Source organism: Puma concolor, chromosome B3 (assembly GCF_028749965.1).
Source record: "Puma concolor isolate L17-30 chromosome B3, mPumCon1.1.hap2, whole genome shotgun sequence".
Classification (NCBI taxonomy): Eukaryota; Metazoa; Chordata; class Mammalia; order Carnivora; family Felidae; genus Puma; species Puma concolor.
In genome coordinates, this window is record NC_141672.1 from 74988542 (window position 1) to 75010924 (window position 22383).

General features: G+C 52.8%; 3 protein-coding genes across 5 annotated transcripts in view; 1 reads left to right on the forward strand and 2 right to left on the reverse strand.

The window, feature by feature from the left end:
- Positions 1-7129, forward strand: part of LOC112855700 (myosin-6) — a 26403-nt gene extending 19274 nt beyond the window's left edge. The window contains exons 29-38 of the mRNA XM_086710119.1: positions 117-300; positions 481-646; positions 757-881; positions 2017-2325; positions 2629-2832; positions 3741-3866; positions 4070-4345; positions 5753-5848; positions 6557-6691; positions 7050-7129. Of these exons, the coding sequence (XP_086566245.1) occupies positions 117-300; positions 481-646; positions 757-881; positions 2017-2325; positions 2629-2832; positions 3741-3866; positions 4070-4345; positions 5753-5848; positions 6557-6691; positions 7050-7073 (1645 nt within the window). The 3' untranslated portion in view covers positions 7074-7129. The remainder of the gene's footprint in view (positions 1-116; positions 301-480; positions 647-756; positions 882-2016; positions 2326-2628; positions 2833-3740; positions 3867-4069; positions 4346-5752; positions 5849-6556; positions 6692-7049) is intronic.
- A 2213-nt stretch (positions 7130-9342) lies between these two features.
- CMTM5 (CKLF like MARVEL transmembrane domain containing 5) lies at positions 9343-11856 on the reverse strand. 2 transcript variants are annotated; one of them, XM_025919286.2, is made up of 5 exons: positions 11603-11830; positions 10567-10719; positions 9985-10077; positions 9703-9787; positions 9343-9602 (listed from the first exon to the last, which is right to left on the reverse strand). In XM_025919286.2, the coding sequence occupies exons 1-5, from the start codon at positions 11726-11728 to the stop codon at positions 9589-9591; spliced, it is 471 nt and encodes a 156-aa protein (XP_025775071.1). In that variant the 5' UTR covers positions 11729-11830; the 3' UTR covers positions 9343-9588. The 2 variants fall into 2 exon arrangements, with proteins under 2 accessions (XP_025775071.1, XP_086566243.1); XM_086710117.1 differs by lacking the exon at positions 9985-10077 and having other exon boundaries at positions 11603-11856.
- Positions 11857-12276: 420 nt separating this feature from the next.
- On the reverse strand, positions 12277-20804 carry IL25 (interleukin 25). Of its 2 annotated transcripts, XM_086710118.1 has the most exons (4): positions 20697-20804; positions 15740-15906; positions 15317-15561; positions 12277-13391 (listed from the first exon to the last, which is right to left on the reverse strand). In XM_086710118.1, the coding sequence occupies exons 2-4, from the start codon at positions 15746-15748 to the stop codon at positions 13136-13138; spliced, it is 510 nt and encodes a 169-aa protein (XP_086566244.1). In that variant the 5' UTR covers positions 15749-15906; positions 20697-20804; the 3' UTR covers positions 12277-13135. The 2 variants fall into 2 exon arrangements, with proteins under 2 accessions (XP_086566244.1, XP_025775070.2); XM_025919285.2 differs by lacking the exon at positions 20697-20804 and having other exon boundaries at positions 15740-16351.
- Positions 20805-22383: the final 1579 nt, after the last annotated feature.

Genomic DNA, 22383 nt, shown 5'->3' on the forward strand with positions numbered 1-22383 from the left:
CGTCAACCTGGTCTGGGGAGGAGGTGGTTCCAAGGTCCCACTGTTCCCAGGTAGAATCACACACACACACACACACACACACACACACACACACACACACTAACTGCCCCGGGCAGGAAGAAGCTGGCCCAGCGGCTGCAGGATGCCGAGGAGGCCGTGGAGGCTGTCAACGCCAAGTGCTCATCCCTGGAGAAGACCAAGCACCGACTGCAGAATGAGATCGAGGACCTGATGGTGGATGTGGAGCGCTCCAATGCAGCCGCCGCAGCCCTGGACAAGAAGCAGAGGAATTTTGACAAGGTGGGCCCGAGCTGGAGGCTGCAGCCAGGGGCGGAGCAGGGAGGCCAACGTCACCGTGAAGACTGGGACCTCCTCCTTGAGGGCAGGGGAGGAGGCTGAGCCCAGCCCAGGGACCTGGGCAGGCCCTGGAGCGGGGCTGGGGCGGGGCTGGGGGCCACACAGTGAGCCAGGTCCCCGCAGATCCTGGCCGAGTGGAAGCAGAAGTATGAGGAGTCGCAGTCAGAGCTGGAGTCCTCGCAGAAGGAGGCGCGCTCCCTCAGCACAGAGCTCTTCAAGCTCAAGAATGCCTACGAGGAGTCCCTGGAGCACCTGGAGACCTTCAAGCGGGAGAACAAAAACCTTCAGGGTGCGCTGAGGCCTGAGAGACCAGGGAGGGGCGGGGGAGGGGGGGACGGGGAGGGCCACACTGGGCAGGGAAACCTCAGGCTTTGGGCTTTCTGGCCCTCTGACCCCCAGAGGAGATCTCTGACCTGACTGAGCAGCTGGGAGAAGGAGGGAAGAATGCACATGAGCTGGAGAAGGTCCGCAAGCAGCTAGAAGTGGAGAAGTTGGAGCTGCAGTCGGCCCTGGAGGAGGCAGAAGTGAGAGGCTGTTTCTGCCCACACCCCTACCTCATACCCTCTCCTACCTACCCTGTCTTGTTTCTGACTCCCCACTCTCCTTCACCTGGGGGTGGTGCTGACCCCAAGACAAAATTTATTAGCTCCTTTTTTAGTCTACCTACTATCTGGTACCCATGACTACCTCCAAAGCCAAGGTCTGCACCCAGAAAATCATCCCAGTCTGATTATAAGTCATAAGGTTATGTTTCCTATCATGTTTATAAAGTGGTTATCATAATAACCCCTCAGACATTAAATGGGCTTCAGAGTCAAACAGATCTGAATGTGAAATTTGGCTTCAGAACCTCCACTGTGTCATTAGGCCAGTTTCTTAACCTCTCTGTACCTTCTTTTACTTATCTCTAATGGAATTAATTGTACATATCTAATAAGATTTTATGCGTTATTACTAAGATTAAATGAGGTAACAAACTTAAGCACTTAATATATATTTGCTATTATTACTGTTCATTTTTAAGAACCTAGGGAAAGTCCTGAGTTAGGGGGTTTCTAACATTTTTCACTAAAGGGTAAGTGACCCAGGAACAAAGATAAAGTTTGGAATATGTGGTCATAAAAATCTCCCACTTTTCTTTTTACATTTATTTATTTTTGAGAGACAGAGAGAGACAGAGCGTGAGCAAGGGAGGGGCAGAGAGACAGACAGAGAGAGACAGAATCAGAAGCAGGCTCCAGGCTCTGAGCTGTCTGCACAGAGCCTGACCCGGGGCTCGAACCCACAAACCGTGAGATCATGACCTGAGCTGAAGTCGGACACTTAACCGACTGAGCCACCCAGGGGCCCCGAAAAATCTCCCACTTTTCTATGATGTTTAGAGGGTCAGGATTACGCAGTGTTGGTACTAGAGTGTTTTGGCAATTGTGAGGTTCAAACCCTTTCCTTGACAGAGGAAACCCAGAGCATCCTGCACTTCCTCTGCCAGGGCACCCTGGTGGTCTGGGATGCAGGTCTCACCTCCTGCATCTTTTCCCAGGCCTTCCTCTCCAGAGGCCGTAGTCCTGGCTGATACCCTGCATACTTTTGGCCTCCCTCCCCACCTTGCCCTGTGCCCTGACTGTCTGCCTTGGACCCTCTCTCCCCACCCTCTCCCAGGCCTCCCTGGAGCATGAGGAGGGCAAGATCCTCCGGGCCCAGCTGGAGTTCAACCAGATCAAGGCAGAGATCGAGCGGAAGCTGGCAGAGAAGGACGAGGAGATGGAGCAGGCCAAGCGCAACCACCTGCGGGTGGTGGACTCGCTGCAGACCTCCCTGGATGCAGAGACACGCAGCCGCAACGAGGCCCTGCGGGTGAAGAAGAAGATGGAGGGCGACCTCAATGAGATGGAGATCCAGCTGAGCCAGGCCAACAGGACAGCCTCAGAGGCCCAGAAGCACCTGAAGATTGCCCAGGCCCATCTGAAGGTAAAAGAGGTTGGGACGCTCAGAAGGGAGCTGCCCACAGGTATGATGAGGGCCTTGGGCTGACACAAATGAGAAAGTGGGAGCCACCCACCTCCTGGACTTAGAGGCTTGAGGAAAGAAAAGCAACCAGATCTTAAGCATGTCCTGGACCAGTCCAGCTTCCAGGCCTAGAGAATAGATGAGGGGATGTGCCCCTTTGCCCTCTACTGGACCGAGGGTTTGAACATGGCATAGGGTGTGTCAGACCCCAAATAGGAAGCTTGATGGGATGGGTGCAGGTCTCTCACATGCTTTCCCCCGCAGGACACCCAGATCCAGCTGGACGACGCAGTCCGTGCCAACGACGACCTGAAGGAGAACATCGCCATCGTGGAGCGGCGTAACAACCTGCTGCAGGCTGAGCTGGAGGAGCTGCGGGCCGTGGTGGAGCAGACGGAGCGGTCTCGGAAGCTGGCGGAGCAGGAGCTGATCGAGACCAGCGAGCGGGTGCAGCTGCTGCACTCCCAGGTGAGGAGGTCAGGGGCCGTGTGGACAAACCTGCTGAGTGGCAGAGGCCGGGACACCACAGAAGCTTCTGAACCAGATGCTCTGAGTGAGTATGTCCAACCAGAATGGCAAATTGCTTCATCTGTTGGGCCATCTCTCATCTGTCAGTCATGGCTGTCGGAATCACTACCTTGAGAAGAGGGCCTACACTTAAAAGCTAATGGGGTCGTGATTGGTTGGCGAGATCCACCAAAGTCACAAATCTGGGAGTGGTGAAATGCGTGCTGTCATCTGGCATCCCTGATCTAGAGGACAGCCCCCAGATTGCTCTGTAGAGGGAGATGTGGGGCATTTAACGAAGTACAAGTGCATCTACTTGTAAGCCATATTCTCAACGGAACACCATTTTTCTGCAGTCCCATACACAGTGACGTCAGCTCTTCTCTGCAATGAGTTTTCGTGTCCATCTTACTGCAGGGTCCTGTGGGCCTTTTTGCTGTAATCTAGTATGTGTGGGAATGATATCATCCACTGACTCCACCCCCTCTTCATTACTCTACTATATTCTTTCTGCAACTGTAATCATTTCCAGGATATTGTCCTGGTAAAAAGTTGTTCCCATTTTCCCTGCAATATTTTCATGCTCCTGAATAGACACATTACGAAAGATGTCAGGAGAAGAATTGCAGACCTTTCGCTGCTTGAAGTCTTTCTTCAGAGCTGAGTAATTTTAGGTAAACCTCAAGAACATATCCGTTTTCATAAGAAAAGGGAAAGCTGATACAAAACATGGAATACACAATAACAAAGGATACAAGGAATAAATAAAAACAAGACTAAAAAAATGACTGGTTTTAATTTTCTGTGGATACAGGTGTAGAATCAAATAACAAAGTATCTACTTGATAGTTTTCTCTACATGTATCTAGAACACCAGCCTCATCAACCAAAAGAAAAAGATGGAGTCAGACCTGTCCCAGCTTCATACTGAAGTGGAGGAGGCCGTGCAGGAGTGCAGGAACGCCGAGGAGAAGGCCAAGAAGGCCATCACGGATGTGAGTGACTGCTCCCCTTCCTGCCCCCGCTAAAGACATGGGGCCCTGGGTCCAGGCCAGGCCACTGTGCCGTGGCAAGTTGACTCTGTAGCTGCGTGAGTCTGAGGGCCTCGGGAAACAAACGCCACGATGGGAAAAAGGTGATCCTCAAGGGACAAGAGGCCCCGGGCCTCTGTTCTTTTACACGTGTCTCCCGTCCCCAGGCTGCCATGATGGCAGAGGAGCTGAAGAAGGAGCAGGACACCAGCGCCCACCTGGAGCGCATGAAGAAGAACATGGAGCAGACCATCAAGGACCTGCAGCACAGGCTGGATGAGGCCGAGCAGATCGCCCTCAAGGGCGGCAAGAAGCAGCTGCAGAAGCTGGAGGCCCGGGTGCGGGAGCTGGAGAATGAGCTGGAGGCCGAGCAGAAGCGCAACGCAGAGTCGGTCAAGGGCATGAGGAAGAGTGAGCGCCGCATCAAGGAGCTGACCTACCAGGTGTGGGCATGGGAGCTGCTCTAGGGGGCAGTTGAGAGCGAATGTGAAAGTGCTTCTCTAGTCCCACCTCCCAACCCACACAGGCCCCACGCACATGCACTTTCCAGGAATGCCACCCGACCCCCCTGGAACCCATGTCTTGAGAAGCTATCTTTAGATTAATTTTCTTTCACATTCCCTGGAGTCAATTTGTCTTGAGTCCATGATTTTTCCTAGTGAATGCAGAACCTACCTCTACTTCCTGAAAATCTTTTAACCAGCAATTTCCTCAGGATTTTTATTTATTTATTTTTTTTTAATTTTTTTTTTCAACGTTTATTTATTTTTGGGACAGAGAGAGACAGAGCATGAACGGGGGAGGGTCAGAGAGAGAGGGAGACACAGAATCGGAAACAGGCTCCAGGCTCTGAGCCATCAGCCCAGAGCCTGACGCGGGGCTCGAACTCACGGACCGCGAGATCGTGACCTGGCTGAAGTCTGGCGCTTAACCGACTGCGCCACCCAGGCGCCCCAGGATTTTTTTTTAATAACCTAAAGTGCTACCATTAAGGCTTTAGCACAGTCCAAGGAACGCTTCTACTGGCCTGAAAGGGGGGGGACATAGTGTAGCACTTTAGGGATAAAAGTCAGAGATGGGAAAAGACTCAGATCTTCCAAGGAGTTTCTGGAACAACAGATAGAAGGCCTTAGATAAAGAAGATCCCAAAATGTTCTAAGACCTGCATCTGCATAGTTCAGAGCTTTTGCCCTTGACCTGTTGTTTTCACAGTGTGCCTGGGAAGGAAGGACAGAGAAAGGGGGTATTGATTCATTTGACAGTTGGATATGAGAGGCACAAGAAGGAGACACAGCTATAGAACTGCAGATGTACTGCAATCCTAAGGGCAAGTGGTATCCTAGCACATGCAATGATGTGGAGATAGGAATGATCAGGTGACAGCGATCCTGTACAGTGCCCAAATCTGACCCAGTACAATATATATATGATAGGTCAGAATGGTCTGGACTATGATAATACCCTTTGTTCGGGGTTCCTCATTAGTCCTCTCAGCTCACTCTAAAACCACTGGCCAGGAGCATCTACAGTGCTCCAGGTTGGAACTGACACAGCTCCGATGTCTCCATGTTATCAGATGAAATAATTCTGTTTGGTTCTGGGCCCCTTCCCCCACTTCCAACTTTAGCGCTACAGCCCTCTTTGCCTTTTAGATCTGGACTGAGGACCTTGCTGTGGTCCTTTGACCTATAAGTAGCAACAGAGGTAGAATCCCCCACCCCCTCATTGACCTGGCCCATGGGAGGGAGAGGCAACTAAGGCCTAGGGAGGAAAGTGATATATTGAGGGAGGGAACAATGATTCTACTTGCTCCTCCTCTCAATTGGCTTCTCCCATCCATCCACCCCCAGACGGAGGAGGACAAGAAGAACCTGCTGCGGCTGCAGGACCTGGTGGACAAGCTGCAACTGAAGGTCAAGGCCTACAAGCGCCAGGCAGAGGAGGCAGTGAGTTCATGGTTTTCTCCATTCTCTGTCAACATACCTCTCATGTGTGAGAATTGGCAGGTGTCCGCCTCAGCATGGGGACTGGACGTTCCACGTGCCCTGGGTGCTCAGAGCTATGTCAGGCACCCTGAGCAAACAAAAGCAATGCTTTTGGGTCAAATAGACCCAGGACCTGCCTACAAACTGCTTATAATCCATACACCAGTAGGTCCAAGAGAAAGCAGTGCCACTGCTAAGCAGGCCAGGGGGCCAGACAGTGCTGAAGGCTGGAAGGTGGCTATGGAATTGGGCCCAGAGAAGGACCTGACCATAGAGCAGTGGGGAGGACTCCGGGTGGGCTGCAAAGTGTGCAAATAAGGTGTTAATGCTCACATGTGTGCAGGAACCCTGCAGTTGGGAGCATCTATCAGAGTTCTGGTTGAGCAGGTGCAGTGAGGCTGGGTTCTGAAAGAAACCAGACCAGACAGTGTCTAATGCATCTTGGGCAGTGGGTGGCCATGAAGGATTCTGAATTCTGGGCAAGTTGAGGAGGATGCCAAGCCAGGAGCAGGATATCCTTGGCAAAGCTCGTAGGGGAACATAGTTGGGGGTGAGAACACCAAGCCCCTAGCTCGGGGACAGGGAGTCCCTCAGATTGGGATGCTCAGTATTTCCAACCCCCGCTGCCTCTCACTTCATCCTCCCCCGCCCTAACCCCCGCCCCTGCAGGAGGAGCAGGCCAATACCAACTTGTCCAAGTTCCGCAAGGTGCAGCACGAGCTGGATGAGGCAGAGGAGCGGGCGGACATCGCCGAGTCCCAGGTCAACAAGCTGCGGGCCAAGAGCCGCGACATCGGCGCCAAGGTGGGTCACTCCTCTGGGCCCCACTAGTCACCCCATGTCAACACACCCGCCAATATCAGTGCCCCTCAGAGTGGGCACTCCTTACCCTATAGTGTGACAGACCTGGGGGTCCCATAGCTCCCATGCCTGAGAATCCCCTTCCTACTCAGAGTGGCCCGTACAGACTGGCACCTCTGAAGAAAGCCCAGTTCCACCCCCTAAACTACAAAGACCCGCAAATGAGAACCAAGATCCCTGAGGCCAGAACCTCTCCCCCTAAAGGCATCCCCTTTAGGCCCCTAAAAGCCCTGGAGATTCTTCCCCACACCCTTCCTCCCTCTTGCCAGCTGCCCCCTCACACCTTTTATTCCTTTCTCAGCAAAAACTGCATGATGAGGAGTGACACTGCCTCTGGAACTTCATTCTTGCCAACCTGTAATAAAGATGAGTGCCAGACTCTGCCTGCTCCCTGTCCTTTCCACCGCCAGCCTGGAGCTCTTAAAGCTCCTGAGAAGAGGGAGTCCCTGTCCCTGTGTCAGAGCTGTGGGAACCAAAGCATTCCACATCTACAGAGGAGGAAGCCAAGGCCCAGAGAAGTGAGGTGTCCTCCCTGAGTCCCAGTTCTGCTCAGTCAACCATACAAGGGAGGAGAAGGAGAAATGTCAGGAGAGAAAACAAAGGCACCAGAGGGGTGAGCTAATTCTATGTGCTGGGAGACAGAATTTTAGTGTCAAAGCTGAGGCTACCCTCCACCTACCCCAGCTCTGAGACTGCAGGGGTTACAGGTGTCCTGAGATACCCATTCCCTCCTAAATGAATTTCCCACTGACACTAGAGAGGCTCAGGGCTCACTGGGGATGGAAGTTCATAAAAGGGTTGACACAGGCCCCTTATGAGTAACCCACAGGGTGCCCCCCACTCCCTATCATCCTCAGGCATAGTCAGCTGGGGCCCAGGTCTGACCTCAGCCTCTATGGTCAGCCCCTCATCATGAGGGGATCCCGAGACACTGGAGCCAGCTGCCGCTGACCCTGAATCAACAGGCACTGTGGACCAAAGATGGGCATTGATCGTTTTACTTTGGCCTTCCAAACGGGCACAGATGAGCACAGGTGTATGTGCAGGTGCGCACCATAGATCACACTCCCGCTCTCTCCGAGCTCCCACCAGGCAGGGACAGTCTGGCCCAGGTCATACAACTGCCCAGGGGACAGACAGGGCTGGCCCCTCTCCCATTCTGCTCCAAGCAAATGCCTGCCCCCTGCTGGGCTTTATGGGCTCAGGTTCTCCTGACCATCTTCTCATCCCTTCGCCTGGCGCCCCATCTCCTGAACTGACCTGGCTAAGCCCCTCCTATGCCTCCTCTGAAGCCTTGATCCCAACTCCCCCAAGGGTGGAGAATGGACTGTGCATGGAGCCCTGAGAATGTGGAGAAACCAGAAAAATACAAAATCTGACTGGTTCTAGCTCTGGAGAGGCTGCCAGTACTGGTGAGAAGCCAGGGAGGACATGAGGACAGGAAAATCGGAGCAGTCAGACCAAGAGAGACCCATGATTATCACCAAAGGGAGCAGAGCAGCTCTTCCAGAGTTCCAAGGTTCAGGCAGGGGTTGGGGTTGGGGGCTGCATCTGGAAGGAGCACCCCAGAGAAAAGGAAGTTATTTCAGGGTGGGAGCAAACCAGCGTTAGAGGTAGAGCAAGCCACTGAGCTAGGTCATGTGGGATCTATAGGGCTATGCAGGGACATCCCAGCTGTGCTGGACTATCATGGGCCAGGCAGGGCTGATTCCTGGGCTGTGGCAGTGCCTGTTCTCCAAACCCCCTTAGTCAAACTCTCCCACAGCATTTATGTGGGCAGTCATGACTAGCCTGTCTCCTTCCCAGTCTGTGAGAGCTCAAGGACAGGCCCACCTGTCACTCCTGAATCCCTGGGGCCCGGCACAGGGCCTGCATACAGGAGATGCTCAGGAAATATTTGATGAGGCGCTGGTAAGCTGGAAGACTGGACCCACTGGTGGAGGGAGCTGGAGATGAGGCTGGGCCATTTTTTTTCCTGAACTATAGGAGTTTAGTACAGTATCCAGATCACCCTTACAGATAGGTGTTAGGCAAGCTGGGTTCTAGTCCCAGCTCTGTCACAAGTAAAGAGGTCGCTCCCTGTGACTAGGCTTGTTTTCTCTTTTGTGAAATGAAGTCATCGGACCAGCTGATGTCTAAGGGCTCTTCCAGAGCCAGCATTTTGGGAAGTTCTGCCCTCATCCGGTGCCGCAGGCTGACCTCGCTCCTGTGGCCTGTGGGCCAAGTCCTCCCCACACCACAAGGGGGAGCTCTACACACACCCCAGGCAAGCACCTGGTCCCAAACCCACCAACAAACCTGGGTGTGCAGGTATGGCAGGTGGGCACTTACATGGGGAAGGCTTGTGCCTTCTCAGACACAGGACTCTGGGAACCCAGCCACCAGGCACTCCGCAAAGGCCTGGCACACAGAGAATGTGGAGAGGAAGTTTTGTGTTGAAGGAAGTTTTCAGCACCTTCAGTGCAGCTGCCCTTCCTCACTGCTCAGACCTGGTTGCAGAAGAGGGACCATGACCCGCTCCAGGCAGCATTTCTATGAATACTCCCTGGCTTTCCTAATCTGCCTGATTTCTGGGGAAGAAAAAGACTCACCAGTAGGATTTGAATCTTTTAATTTGGGAATGACCAGCTTCCTCCTGCCCTCCCTCCCCAAAACACCTCCTTCCTGTTGGAGCTTCATCAGAGCACTGAGCCCCACAGACAAGTATCTGGTGACTTCTCAGGCCAGAATCCATCTCTGTAGGCCTGGCTGGGAGGTAGTAGGCTGTGGGCTAGTGAAACCAAAGGAAATGTGCACTGTTGCCTTTGTCTGGCTGGGCCTGGGAGCCAGGTAGCTCAGGGTCACTGCTGGTCATCTGTGAATATGGAGGCAGGCAGGGAAGGGCATATCAGGATGGGGTAGCTGGAGCAAAGGATAGAGGGGGCATCTTCTCTTCCCAGAGCACGGACACTCACCCTGGGTGGTCCTGGGTGCCATCTCAGTCCGGTAGATCTTGAAGGCATCATAGGCAAAGACGGAAACCAGGATGATGCCAAAAACCTGTGGGAGTAGAATCAGGGATGGCACAATAAAGGCCATTGGCCACCATCTATTAGGCAGAAGGAGATGGGTGGTATGGGGCAAGGTGTGAGCCAGAGGCCTGGGCACTGGCTTGGGCTTGTGGGGAGGCACAGAGAGTGTGCAAACACCAGCCAGAGGCCCTTAGGGCCTGGGGAGCTCTGTGGGGCTGGACTCACAAAAGCAGCAATGGCAGCTCCATCCCGGGAGGTCACAGCCGCAAAGGAGACCACCAGGAAGATGATGATGGCACTGACACAGCGGAGGAAGTCCTGGGGGGTCGGGGGTGCAGGGTCAAAGGGAAGTCAGAGGGCAAGGGAACATCACCCTGAGGTTTTCCAGGCTGGTCAGCAGCTTGACCCTCAGACACTATGAATCCCTGCATGGAGATACCCCTGGACACAATATAAAGCACTTGAGAGAAAGAGAGAGAGAGACAGAGACCCCACTGCTAACCAGGGAAGGGATACAGGTGAATGCAAAGAGACCAGGACAAGAAGCCAGGCCCTGGGTGGCACAGGGCTGGGGCATGCCAGCCAGGAGGGCCAGGGCAGGGCTGGACCTGGACCTGGACCTTTGGTGAGTGGAAGAGCAACTCTAAGTGATCTGCATCCTTGTTGTCAGTGACAACAGTGAAATCAGGGTCAGGGCTGGGCCCCTTACTGACCCAGGAAAAGGAGAGAGGCTGGGAGGGAAAAGGAAAACTTAGGATTCAGAGAAGAAAGGGACCAGAATATGGTAGGGGAGGCAGGGTCCCTCACCAGACAGGGCCAGTTCAGCCGATCGAAGCGCTGATAGTACTGGGTGGCATAGAGGAAGAGGAAAGCGAGTGTGATGAAGAACTCAAGTAGTGCTGCAGCCATGTAGGCGGAGATGGAGGCCGTGAAGCAGATGAAGATGATGAAGGTCAGGGCCTGTGGGACCAAATATGTGAAGCTTGCCAGGAAGGGGACACAGGCATGGCCAGATTTTTGCCTTCCCCTCCTGAGGAACTCCCCCAGGCTGGCCCCCACCACCCATCCTTGGAGGCCTCCCCATCTCTGGTACCGGGAGCCATACTCCAGGGCGTTTGCCCATTGAGGGAAGTCTCCAGCTTCCCACTTCCCCCTGCCCTGGATCCCAGCAACCCCAGCAGTGTGGCCCAGCTGCACTGCCCCAGGGAGCACCATTCTATGGAAACCACAAAAGAGGTGTCCTGCTGAAGCACAGGGTACAGGGTGAACTCCAGCCTCTGGAGTCATGCCCACAGCAGTCCTGCACCCCCAGGGGACCCCCTATGCCATAATACTTTCCCCACTCCCAGATATCAGAAACTCCTCTAAACAAGGACCAAAACAAGGCCTTTGGTTCTACACCCAGAGACAAGGTTTAGAAGGCAGATGGACTTTAAGGGTCCCTGGGCTCTGGCAATGTAGGATGACATATATGCAATGGACTTAAGTTTACACTAAGGTCTTGCTAAGTGACAAGGGAAGATCCTTTCCTGAGAATAGATGTTCATGGGGAGCAGACAACAGATACAGTGGGACTGCAGGAAGTCTGCCCTTTTATGTCCGGTCTAACTTCAGTTCTTCCTGCTGCACCTAAACCTGCTGTAACTGCCTTCAGATGGAGAGGCAGAAAGAAGGCAGGGTAGGAGGTGAGGGCAGGGCAGCTGGGGAGAGCAGGGGTGTCCAGAAAGCCTGGGAAAGGAGGCGGCTGAGGAGTGAGCCCAGTGGGGGCCCTGGGATGGGGAGAGGGAGGAGTGGGATAACACTGGGAGAGATAGAGGCGCCAGGTTGGGGAGGTGGCTGTTACCAGCTCAGTTTCCAGCAAGATGCCTTTGAGGGAGGAGAGGAAGGTCTTGTCCACGGCGAAGCCCTGGAGCACTGCAGCTGCCCCCTCTTCGGGGGGCCGGTCCCGGCGATCCCGAGCACTGAGCATCTCTGTGGGGCCCACCAGGCACAGACCCCACTGCCACCAGCCCAGGAAGGGAACTGGGAAGACGGAAACCTGGAGAGATGGGGAAGCAAACAGGAGCAGGGAGGCACTTGGAGAAACCTGAAAGAGAAGTAGGCAGGCTGGCTGTGGGGCCGCAGGGAGGCTTGCCCAGATGGGTCTTCTCCCAGCTGCCCAGAGTGCCCCTGCTGGGGCCTGCAACAGCCCCCCAGGAAGCACATGGGAAGGGGTGGGGCGGGGCAGGGAGGAGTGGTCAGCCCTCCCCTTACTGGAGACCAACCCCGCCCAGAGAAGGGGAGAGGGAGGAGGGGGGGGGAAAGGAGGAGGTCCACAAAGAAACCGGGAGGAGCCAGGTGGTGAGCCGAGAAATGGGCTAAACTAGGAGCCCCCCAAGGACCCGGGCCTGAAGAAGTTTGCATCCCCCTCCCCTAACTCCTCTCTTCCTGGCTGTCCTTTCTCCCTTTTCCTTTTAGGGATGGTGGGAGCTGGAGCCCGGCCCAGGCAGCACCCCCCAGGACCAGGCTGTAGCAGCCAAGACTGAGGACAAAGGCAGATTGTTGGGGGGACAAGGGGGCGCTGTGTGCCTGCTGCAGTGCCTCAATGGGCCTCTGTCTTTCCAGCATGCCAGGAGGGCAGCCTGACCCCCACCCCAGTGTTCAGGGGTAGGCCAGGGAGCCAGAGAAGGGGAGGGATGGGAGGCCACAGCAGAAACTCTGGAAGGCAGAAGAACAGGGCAGTAGGTAAGGACTGAAGGTGGGGAAGAGAAGGAACCAGGCTGGGGAGCTTGGTGTTCAGGCACCAGGGACGCCAAGACAATTTAGGCCGTTTTAAATACACATTATTTATTTGGATAAATGTCTCCACGCTCAATAGCAGCCTCTTCCTCAGAGCCTAGTAACTGAACCAAGGTATGTGCAAAGGAGATGCTCACTGAGTGTTGGATGGATGGATGGATGCATGGAGGCATGGAGGCATGGAGGCATGGATGGACAGATGAACAAACAAATGAAATGAGGGCCTCTCCACTGACAACAAGGAAAGTAGCAAGAAAGTGCTTGTGCTGTGCCATGGCAGCTGGGGATGGGAGAAAAGGAAGAGATGGGGGTGGCGGCCTCCAGAAACGAGGAGGGCCTTTATGACCTTTCCCAAGAGGAAATGCAGGATGCTCTCTTTTAGCAGGCATAAACAGCTCCATTGCTTCACCCTGCATTTCCCATCCACTCCAAATGGTGAAACGTGTGGATCCTCCCAAAGTCCTCCACCCTGTCCCACAATCCTGCTGCTCCTGTAGTGTTTTGTAAGGGTTGAGCATTCGGGTTCCTGGCTCACCATGGCAGGTGGTCATGCACCCAGTTCCAGTGTTCCACCCGGGAACCAGCTATGGGCACATGACTAGGCCATCACTCGGGGCCGCACACACACACAAGCCAGGGAGACGCGGTAGAGCCTTTGTTCCAAGCAGTAGCCGTCACGGGTACCCTGCTCCCCAGGGCATGGCCGCCGGTAGAAGACAGTCTGGTTGTGGTAGAGCAACTCCGAGTTGCCCAGGGGGTCCATGTGGGAGCCAGTCCGTAGGCTGACACAGTGTGGACACAGGCAACGGGCGTGGTACAGGTCCTGAGGGAGCCGGTTCAAGTCCCTGTCCAACCTGCGGGGGTGGCACTCATCAGACTCTGGAGGGAGACTGGCTGGGCAGACAAGGGGATGGGCCGGAAGCAGGGAGGGCCCAACATGGAAATGTAGTGAGGCAGGCCTGGCTGTTTGTCTCAGCTCTTGCACCCACTTGCTGAGTGACTTTAAGCAAGTCACCCCCTCCTCTCTGGGATTTGTTTCACCTCCTGTAAGTGAGGATCGGGGAAAGAAGAGTGGTTTTCTGGGCCTGGGAGTCCTTGCAGAGGCAGGGGAAGGCTAGCAGCCTCCACCAAACAGGCTCTCCTTCCATCTGATAGTCATGCTGGGCTCAGGCATGAGGTTTCTTTTTGTAAATGTCATTACACTTTCAGCGTTCTTTTATAAAGTAAAAACTGCTCTTACGTCCAAGTATTAAAAAAACTGTAAAGTTCACTGTCTCCCTACCAGTCCCACTCCCCAGAGGGAGCCACTGTCAACTATTTTCTGCACATCCTTCCAGAAACTTTTCATGCATATATTATAAACACACATAAGCGTGCATGGTAACACTTATTTACTCATTCTGAAAGGATTCTGTGGCCAAAACAAGACTTTAAAAGTAGATGCTCCAAAGGTCTGAGACTCCCCAAGGCTAGCAGGAAACAGTCGCTCGGTTGTAAGGCCATTCTCCTACAGACAAGCCCTCCTGAGCTGGGGCTCAGCTGGCACAGCATTTCCCAGAATAGGTTCCCTCATAACTACCCTGCAAGAAAAGAGGCCTGTGGCCAAATGAGTTTGGGAAATACTGAATTTATGCCTTCTTTTCCACAGACTTCTTGCAACCTTTAACGCTCTGAGCACATTATGAATCTCTGAGGGGTGAGGGCTCAAGCAGCTTTTCCCACACTTAACTGTCATCATTAATTTCTGATTAATGTGGGACAAGTATCGCAAAGAACACTTTGGGGAAGATCAGCCACGTAGTCTTCAGGGGGTCATGGCCTCCAAACAAGGGGTCTGGACCCCAGCCAAGTCAGCCATCGGGCGCCCAGCCTCCCCAAAGGGGCTCCCACCTCTTTTGGATTTAGCCCAGGACCAAGCCAGACTTCTAAGACCACTTCAAAGCATGGTGACCTGCAGTCTTCTCCCTGGATCTGGTCTCAATCAAAGCTGACCTTCTCCCTTCCCCCTGAACTTGTCCACCCATCCCAGAGTTACATTTATGGGGAATGGGAACACAGACACCCCAAGAAGACACAGGATAGAGATCCCTTAAGCCCTAATTTTTAATATATTGTTTTGTTGTCCTGATTTCAGTGCTTCCTAATATTTTTTTACATCGTGGCACAAATAGAAAATTTTAATATATGTGTAGCACACCGAATGAAAGAGTAAGACTGCCCATAATCAAAGGTTCAACTGACTGAGTAGCTCAGGCAGTTGCACATCTGGCTTTTGATTCCGGCTCAGGTCATGATCCCAGGGTTGTGGGATCAAGTCCTGAGTAGGGCTCTGCACTCAGTATGGAGGCTGCTTAAGACTCTTTCCCTCTCGCTCTCTCTGTCTCTGTCTCTCCCTCTGCTCCTCTCCCTTATGTGTGCGCTCTCAAAAAGAAAAGAAAAGAAAAGAAAAGAAAAGAAAAGAAAAGAAAAGAAAGAAAGAAAAGAAAAGAAAAGAAAAGAAAAGAAAAGAAAAGAAAAGAAAAGAAAAGAAAAGAAAAGAAAAGAAAAGAAAAGAAAAGAAAAGAAAAAAGAAAAAGCTGAGCTTTGAAATCTTGGGTAATTGGCTATCACCCAATAAGAGTCAGAGCTACCCAGACTAGGCCTTGTGAAACACTCAAATCTTTATGGAGTCTCAGATAAAAAGGGGCAGGCAGGCTGGAATTGTGTGGAACTCCTCAGACCCTCGCATATACTCTGACAGGAACACATGCAAGAATTTGGGAGGGGGCTGCAGACTCACTCATATCTCCAGGGGGAGATAGACCTGCTGTTGAGGGGTCCATCTTCACTGGCCCTGCAGGATTCTAGGGAGTGGATGAGGCTAGCGCTCTCTGGCGGGGTCATGAGCACAGTGTTCTGCGTCAGCCATTCATGAGTGGGGTTCTGCCCTTTGCTGGGGCAGCAGCTGGACCAGTGGATGCAGTCCTTCTTGATCCGAATACTGAGGGTGTGGGTTCCCATGGCCATTACCAAGAACACGATCACCTATAGGAAAAGGCCAGTAAGAGACCTGCTCTCAACTAATCTGGGTACTCCTTCCCCAGCTGTTCCCAGTTGAGATCCTGGTTTCCAGCTCCACCTGATCCCCAGCCCCAAACCCAGAGCCTGGCCTCTCTCCGCCCACAGCAACATCTCAGCACCTGCCAGGCCCCCTTGCACTCACCTGGTTCATGATGGATGCTACTCGCTCAGCCAAGGTTCTGCACTGGCTGACAGGTGGGGCCTTGTGGAAGAAGGCTGACTGGAGCAGCTTGGGCGTCCTGGTTTTATTTTCAGCAAACCTGTTTTGTTTATTCAAATTTATTTCCACAACCTTTTGGAGGGAGTGACCTGACATTAAAAAACAAAACAAAATCAAAAAACCCTGAAAGTGTTTTCAAAAGCTGCTCAAATGCCATCTGCATGGAAGTTATAATTCACATCACACCTTGATAGCCTATTTGGGACACTTTGTTCTTTGCACCTTTCCTGGCATGGGGTCAAACTAATGGTATTCTGCTATTCGGGGCATTGAGAATTGGCATTATGGGAATTTCCCTGGCTGGCTTGGTACTCCAAATTAGGGAACATCATCTGGTTTGTCTTCAGGAAGCCTCATTTCCATGCTCCCACCCAGGGCCTTGTCTTCACCATTCCCTTTCTTCTCAGACAGCCTCCTGATCACTCACTTCAGTGAACCTTTCCCTCTCTCTCTGTTGACCCTCAACCCTTCTGTTCTCTGACCTTCAGTGACCTTCCTCACCTTCAATGACCCCAACTTCTAGGACCCTCATCATCTAAGATTTCTTCCTTGTTGTCCATTACCCACTCCCTAACTTCCCCTCGCCCTCTCCAGTAGCTGCCCCACCCCCCCACCCCCCCCATCCCACCCTTCCCTGAACTTCTCTGGGCCAGGGATACAGGTCTAACCCCACAGGACTGCCAGGAATACCCTGACCCCATCAGTTTGTTGACTGGATGCTCAGGGTCTGATGGAAGAAGATGTAGGTGGTTGCTTCCATTGCATAAATGAGAAGGTGAGGCCACGAAGAGAAAGGCCTCGGTAATTAACAGCCTCACTAAGACCCAACATGAGGTCCCACCTCCAGAACAGATCTGCCCCTACCCACCCCCACTCACAGGGCATTGGGGACAAAGGCCATAGCAAGGTTAGCTGCCCCTCTCAGGCAATGGGGCAAGCCCACCCAGCCTCAGCCCACCCCCAGCTCCCTGGGCCACTGGGGGAGCATGTGTGCTCAGAAATGCTTTAACTAGACCTGATCGCAAAGACATGGGTCAGCCAGGGGTCACCCCTCCTGGGATACACTGCATTGACAGCAGGCCACCTACTTCCCTCCGGGTCTTTTCCCTCCATCCTTGCCCATCGACCCCCCTCATCCCCCACACCCACAACCCCCCCAACCCCAACACACTCATACACAGACATGGTCTCTAGAATGATGTTTTCTGATTTGCATGTACTTTCCCTTAGAAAATACTCCTCTAGTAACCAGGGACTCAGAAAATAAACAAAGGGAACCAGGAAGAACTTAAACTGCAGAATGAGGAGGAATCCTTCAAATGTTGTAGGGCAGAGCAGCCCCAAAGCAGAGGAGTGATGAGGACAGGGGGCAGTCTGGAAAATTGGGAGAAGCTGTTCTGGTGGTTTGGGGGAAGCCTGGAATTAGGGGTGAGGTGGGAACTTAGGGGAAATAGGTGGTGGCTGGGAGAGCAGGAGCTCTTAGGAAAAGCACTGAGGCTGGGAACACATCACCCCACTCCCATTGACCCACTGTCTGCGCTATGCTCCCTGACGCCCTCTCATTTCTGCATGCCACTGGCCTCAGCTCCTGTGTGTCACGTGCCAGGATGGTGCCAAGCTTTGTACATGCACCAGCTCATTTTATCCTTACAATAAGACCATGAGGTGGAAACTATAATCCCCATATTACAGATGAGAAAGCTAAGACTCAAAGAAATTTAGTAATCTACCTAAGCTTGCAGTTAGGGAGCGGCAGAGCTGGCTTTCCACTCCAGCCCTGAGCAACTCCAAACCTAATCTCCTGGCATGGAGATGACACACTGTGCTGACACCCAGTAAGCTGCAAATGGATGAGAAGCCCCCGCAGCAGTATGTGCTTTCCTACTTACCCAGGCTTGGGCCGGGACAGGTCTCACTTGAACCTGCCAGAGGCCATGGGATGTTCCTGCCCACTCAGGCACTCAGCCCTGCTGGCTGGGATCCACTGCTCTAGCTCCTTATTCCTCAGAATTTGGTCTGGCACATGGCCACCAGGGTGGCTTTTGGTGTTCCTGAGAAACCCCCAACCCCAGAAAAGGCTCTGAGGGTGCACTACCCTCCCACGAGAGCTGGATTCCTCTGGGTGTCCCCCAAACCAATCACAGCCACAGACCTGACATTGGCCCAGATCTTCCCATCTTGGCCCTGTCCAGGAAGGGGTGCTCGGAAGAGCTGGAAATGATCCCAGCTACTTGTTTCACTTATTGATGCTGCAAAAGACCCCCATTGCCCTTCAGGAAAAGCCTTTGGGGTGTTCCCCTACCTCTGTACCAGGATGTCCTCTGAGGAAACCCCTAAAAGGCAGAGGGGGCCCCCTCCAAGCACACAGTCGCCCCTCAGGTTGGCCTTTCCCCCACTATGATGATCGGTTCTGACCTGAGAACCTGTGCTCTGAGTCACACACACCCCACCCCTCCGGTTTGCTCAGCCTCTGCCCTTATCTCAGTAGCAGCTCTGTGAGACTCCTTAGGGTGATCCCCTGCCATGAGAAACATTTTCCAGAGGGTTTTCCTCCTGGGGTAACTAGTTTTGGAATCCCTGAGTCACTTCAGCTTCCAGGGAATCCTTGGGGGTGTGGGGAGAAAGGGGTGGCAATGGGAAGAATGCTGGAGGCGGAAACAAAGGAAAGTTCACCGCACACCTGTCCTCACCTGCCTGGGCCCAACTGGCAGCCAGGAGGGGTTGGCTGAGTCCCTGGGAAGAGGGATCGGCACCCAGAAGGAAAGGGCAGGGGAGATGTAATGGAAATATCCCCACCTTTGGCCAAGAAAAGCTCTGGGGGCTTTCAGAAAGCTAGGATGGGACTGTCCTGCCCTTTCGCAAAAAGACATCCCAGTCCTCACCTGCTGCCTTGAAGTCCTGACACTGCCTCTGGTCATATCTTGATTTTAGGCCCTCTCTGGACCATTCTGCTCATTTGTAGAAGGGTTTTTGTTTTTTGTTTTTGAGGGGGTAACCTGGTTGAACACAAAAGCGCCAACCAGCTCAGCTGCTCTGGACCCCAGCTCCTGAAATAATGCTGAAACCACAGGACTCAGCAGAGTCTGCTGAGGCTCATCTGCTCACATCTGATGTGAGGTAGGGGCATTGGTCGTTAAAATGCTGAAATGCTTCTGCCCCTGCTGGTAAATGCATGCTGTCCTCAGCCCAGGGGTGGGGGTGCATTCTATATCACAACCTGCCTGTGATCCAGCAACTGAATGCCTGGCCCAGATGGGGGTCTCCAGAATACTGCTCCCGTGTCCTGATTAGTAAGTGATAATGGTACTGATTGCTACCTATTTATACTATCCCTTTAGGTACAAAAATGTTTAGGCTTAGGAGCCTGCCTTCAAAGAGAACCTCGTCTGGCCTGGGCAACACGTGGAGAATCAGAGTGAGCTGGACCCAGCAAGTCCCTCCCCCAGCCCAGCACTGGTGCCTGCCCATGGAGGGCCCTGGGCTTACTCAGATTTGTTCTACAGTCGTGGCTGCCCTGTTCATTCATCCACTCACTAGCTATTTATTGAGCACCTACTATATGCCAGCCGCTATTCTAAATGCTAACAGGAATGCAGAGGAGGACAAGCCAGATAAGTTCTCTGCCTCATGAAGCTTACGTTTTAGGAGGAGACGGATGATAAACAAGGAAACAAGATAATTTCGGATAATTAGTGCTACGAAGAAAATGAAACAGTGTTATGAGCTAGAGGGCTGAGGGGAATGGAAGAAGGGGGCTGCTTTAACTTCGAAAGCCAGGGAAAGCCATTCTGAGAATGCAGAATTTGACATGATGATGGAAAGCATGTGGGGGAAGAGTGGTCTAGGCAGAGGCAGCAGGACATGCAGAGTCCTAGAGGTGGGAAAGAGCTTGGCATATTTGAGAAACAGAAAGGACAGTGTGGATAGAAAACGAAGGATAAGGGGGAGGGTGGGATGAGATAAGGTAAAGAGGTAGGCAGGGGCCAGATCACACAAGGTCTTCCAGGTTGTGGTAGAGCATTTGGACTTTATTCCAAGGTAAGGGGGAAGGTACTGACTGGATTCGAGTATGATCTATGTGAGGTAAGTTTCTCAAGGGCACGCACGGTTTCCTTGACCTTCTGCTGCCCCCATAGGGCTGCCATCAAATAACAATAATAATAGTTGCTTTTACCCAACATTTACACAACATGGGCCAGGTACTGTTCTCAGGAATTTCTTTTCATTTTTTTTAATGTTTATTTATTTTTATTTTTGAGAAGAAGAAAGAGGCGGGGGGGGGGGGGGAGGGAGACAGAGAATGCCAAGTAGACTCCATGCTGCCAACACAGAGCCCGATGTGGGGCTGGACCCCATGAACTCTGAGATCATGACCTGAGCTGAAATCAAGAGTTGGATGCTTAACAAACTGAGCCGTCCAGGTGCCCTTTTTTAAGGAATTTCTTAACCTCACAACAAGCCTGATGCTATTGGTTCCATTATTATCCCCACTTTATAGACAGGGAACCAGAGGCTCCAAGAGCCTTGGCTCCATGCCAAGGTCACTAACTAGTGTTGAAACCAGGAGTAGAATCCAGGCAATCTGGGTGCTGTGGGGTCCAAAGAGAGGAGAACTGGAAGAATTCTTGAGTGCCTGAGTTTTGAGCAGCAAGAGGAGTAAAAACAGGTCAAGGAAGTCATGGTGTGGGATGGAAGAGACTAGCAGTTGGCCCTGCTGGGAAGGGGAGAGAAGCTGGGGCCCAGAAAGCCAGATGAAGGGGTTCCTTCCTTTCTGCCCCTTGAATATGACCAGGGTAAGCCCTGAAGCTGAGGGCCCAGCGGCCTGAGGCTGTTGCCCAACCAGGGTCTAACTGCCAGCCTGGGTTTTCTCCAACCTTACCTGGAGCCCAGAGCTCTCCCTGAAGAAGGTAGAATCGCCTTAAACCTCTGCAAAGGAGAAGGCAAAGATGAGATAAGGACAGAGAAAGGCTCTTCCTGGCCTCAACAAAGAAACACTTCCAATTTTCATGAAAGTAAAGTGGGGGGGGGGGGGCAGCAAGATGAAGAAAAGTCATGGAGGGAGATCTTTGCCCCAGGCATTTTACATATATTTGCTCTTCACCAAAAGACACTGTTACAGATGAGGACCTGAGACTCAGAGATGTTATATAACTTGGCCAAAATCACATAGCTAATAAAACAGGATTCATTCTTGAGTCTCACAAGCTACATTCCATGCCTGAGCACTCCAGAAGCATATTCTTATTTTCCTGCAGGTTTGTACTCTGCTTCCCCCTCATCTACATTTATTTCCCCAGGCACTGAACTACAGGCAGTGAGCCCCAATGCCTGCCTCCCAAACCGCCATTCTGCCTGGTCCTAGCACTTCTCTTCTGCCTAGTCTTCTGACCTCCATCTATTTCTCCTTGTGCCTGTCTGAGCATTCATCTTTGGGAATTGGATTTTCTGCCCACTTCCATCTTGGGCCCCCATTTGCCTTGACAGTCCTCTGGACAGAGCATACCAAGTCACTCCCCAGCAGCTGAATGTCTGTGTTCCAGGCAGCCAGGACCCCCAGGGCTGGGGTCTGGAGGAGATTGGATGGGGCTGGAGCTGGGATGAGGAGCTCTCCCTTCAGATGCATCTGGAAATTTGTAAGTTCCTCTACTGCCCTAAGGGCATCTAAGTCTGTTTGGAGTTCCCAGGCCCACCCATAGGTCTGCACCCAATTCTGAGCCAAGACCAGAACAGAATCTCTTCCTAACCCACCCCATAGGTCCCCCAGGGCTCTTCACAGGTGCCCAGGTGACAGGGAGGGGGAGCCAGGCCAGGTATCCCCCTCCCCTCCTAGGAAATGTCTGGATGTGTGGGCCTGTGGAATGTGAGGAGAGAAGGAGGGAGCCTCGGGTTCACAAAGGGCCTTAAATTAGACTTCTGATGTTATCTACAAATGAAGTTATACCTAGAGTCATTGTCTGTTTTATGTATTTGAAGTGTTAATTTGTTAACTGTAAACACTGAAAATCTACTACAGCTTTTTAATCCTGTTTAGCATCTAATTTTTTTTAAATACTAGGAATCTCAAAAATGGAAGAAGGAAGGCTCCCTTCCAGCCTAAGAGGCCTTGAGGTGTGTCTCAATAGGAAGAAGCAGGAGGTAGGGGTAGCTGGAGGGAACAGCACACACTAAGGAGTAGTAATAGGTCAGGAGAGGTGTGGGAATCCAAGAACCCTGTTCTTGCAGCTGATCCCAGCTCCTCTGAAAGAGGTCTGCCCTTTTGTGCCCGCAGTCCGTACTCCTGCTCCGCGTGGTAGCAGACAGAGTGAGGGCGGTGGACAGGCCCAGACTGGCAGAGAAGTGTAAGAGCGGCATAACCCGCCAGCCTGCAGCTCTGGGACCAGGCTCATGTTCTCTCGCCAGGGCCAGAATCCATGTCCAGCCGCAGCTCCCCGTCCTTGTCCCCCGCAAGAACGGCCGGTCACCCCTGCCACCCCTGCGGTGGTAACGCCAAGAGAGAAGAGACGCTCCGCTGAGGACCCAAGAAAGGAGAAGGAGCGCGCTCCCTCCCAAGGGAAAGACAGATGTGG

Bases quoted from the DNA above. Each gene is read 5' to 3' on its own strand.
- IL25 (XM_025919285.2), bottom strand. From the start codon at position 15,913: ATGTCAGGTCACTCCCTCCAAAAGGTTGTGGAAATAAATTTGAATAAA. The intron at 15,562-15,739 runs GTGAGTGCAAGG...CTTTTCCTATAG, and splicing joins TAGCATCCATCATGAACCAG to GTGATCGTGTTCTTGGTAAT. The intron at 13,392-15,316 runs GTGAGTCTGCAG...CCACCCCCGCAG, and splicing joins ATCTCCCCCTGGAGATATGA to GTTGGACAGGGACTTGAACC.
- CMTM5 (XM_025919286.2), bottom strand. From the start codon at position 11,728: ATGCTCAGTGCTCGGGATCGCCGGGACCGGCCCCCCGAAGAGGGGGCA. The intron at 10,720-11,602 runs GTAACAGCCACC...TTGGTCCCACAG, and splicing joins TCTTGCTGGAAACTGAGCTG to GCCCTGACCTTCATCATCTT. The intron at 9,788-9,984 runs GTGAGTCCAGCC...CTACTCCCACAG, and splicing joins GAGCTGCCATTGCTGCTTTT to GTTTTTGGCATCATCCTGGT.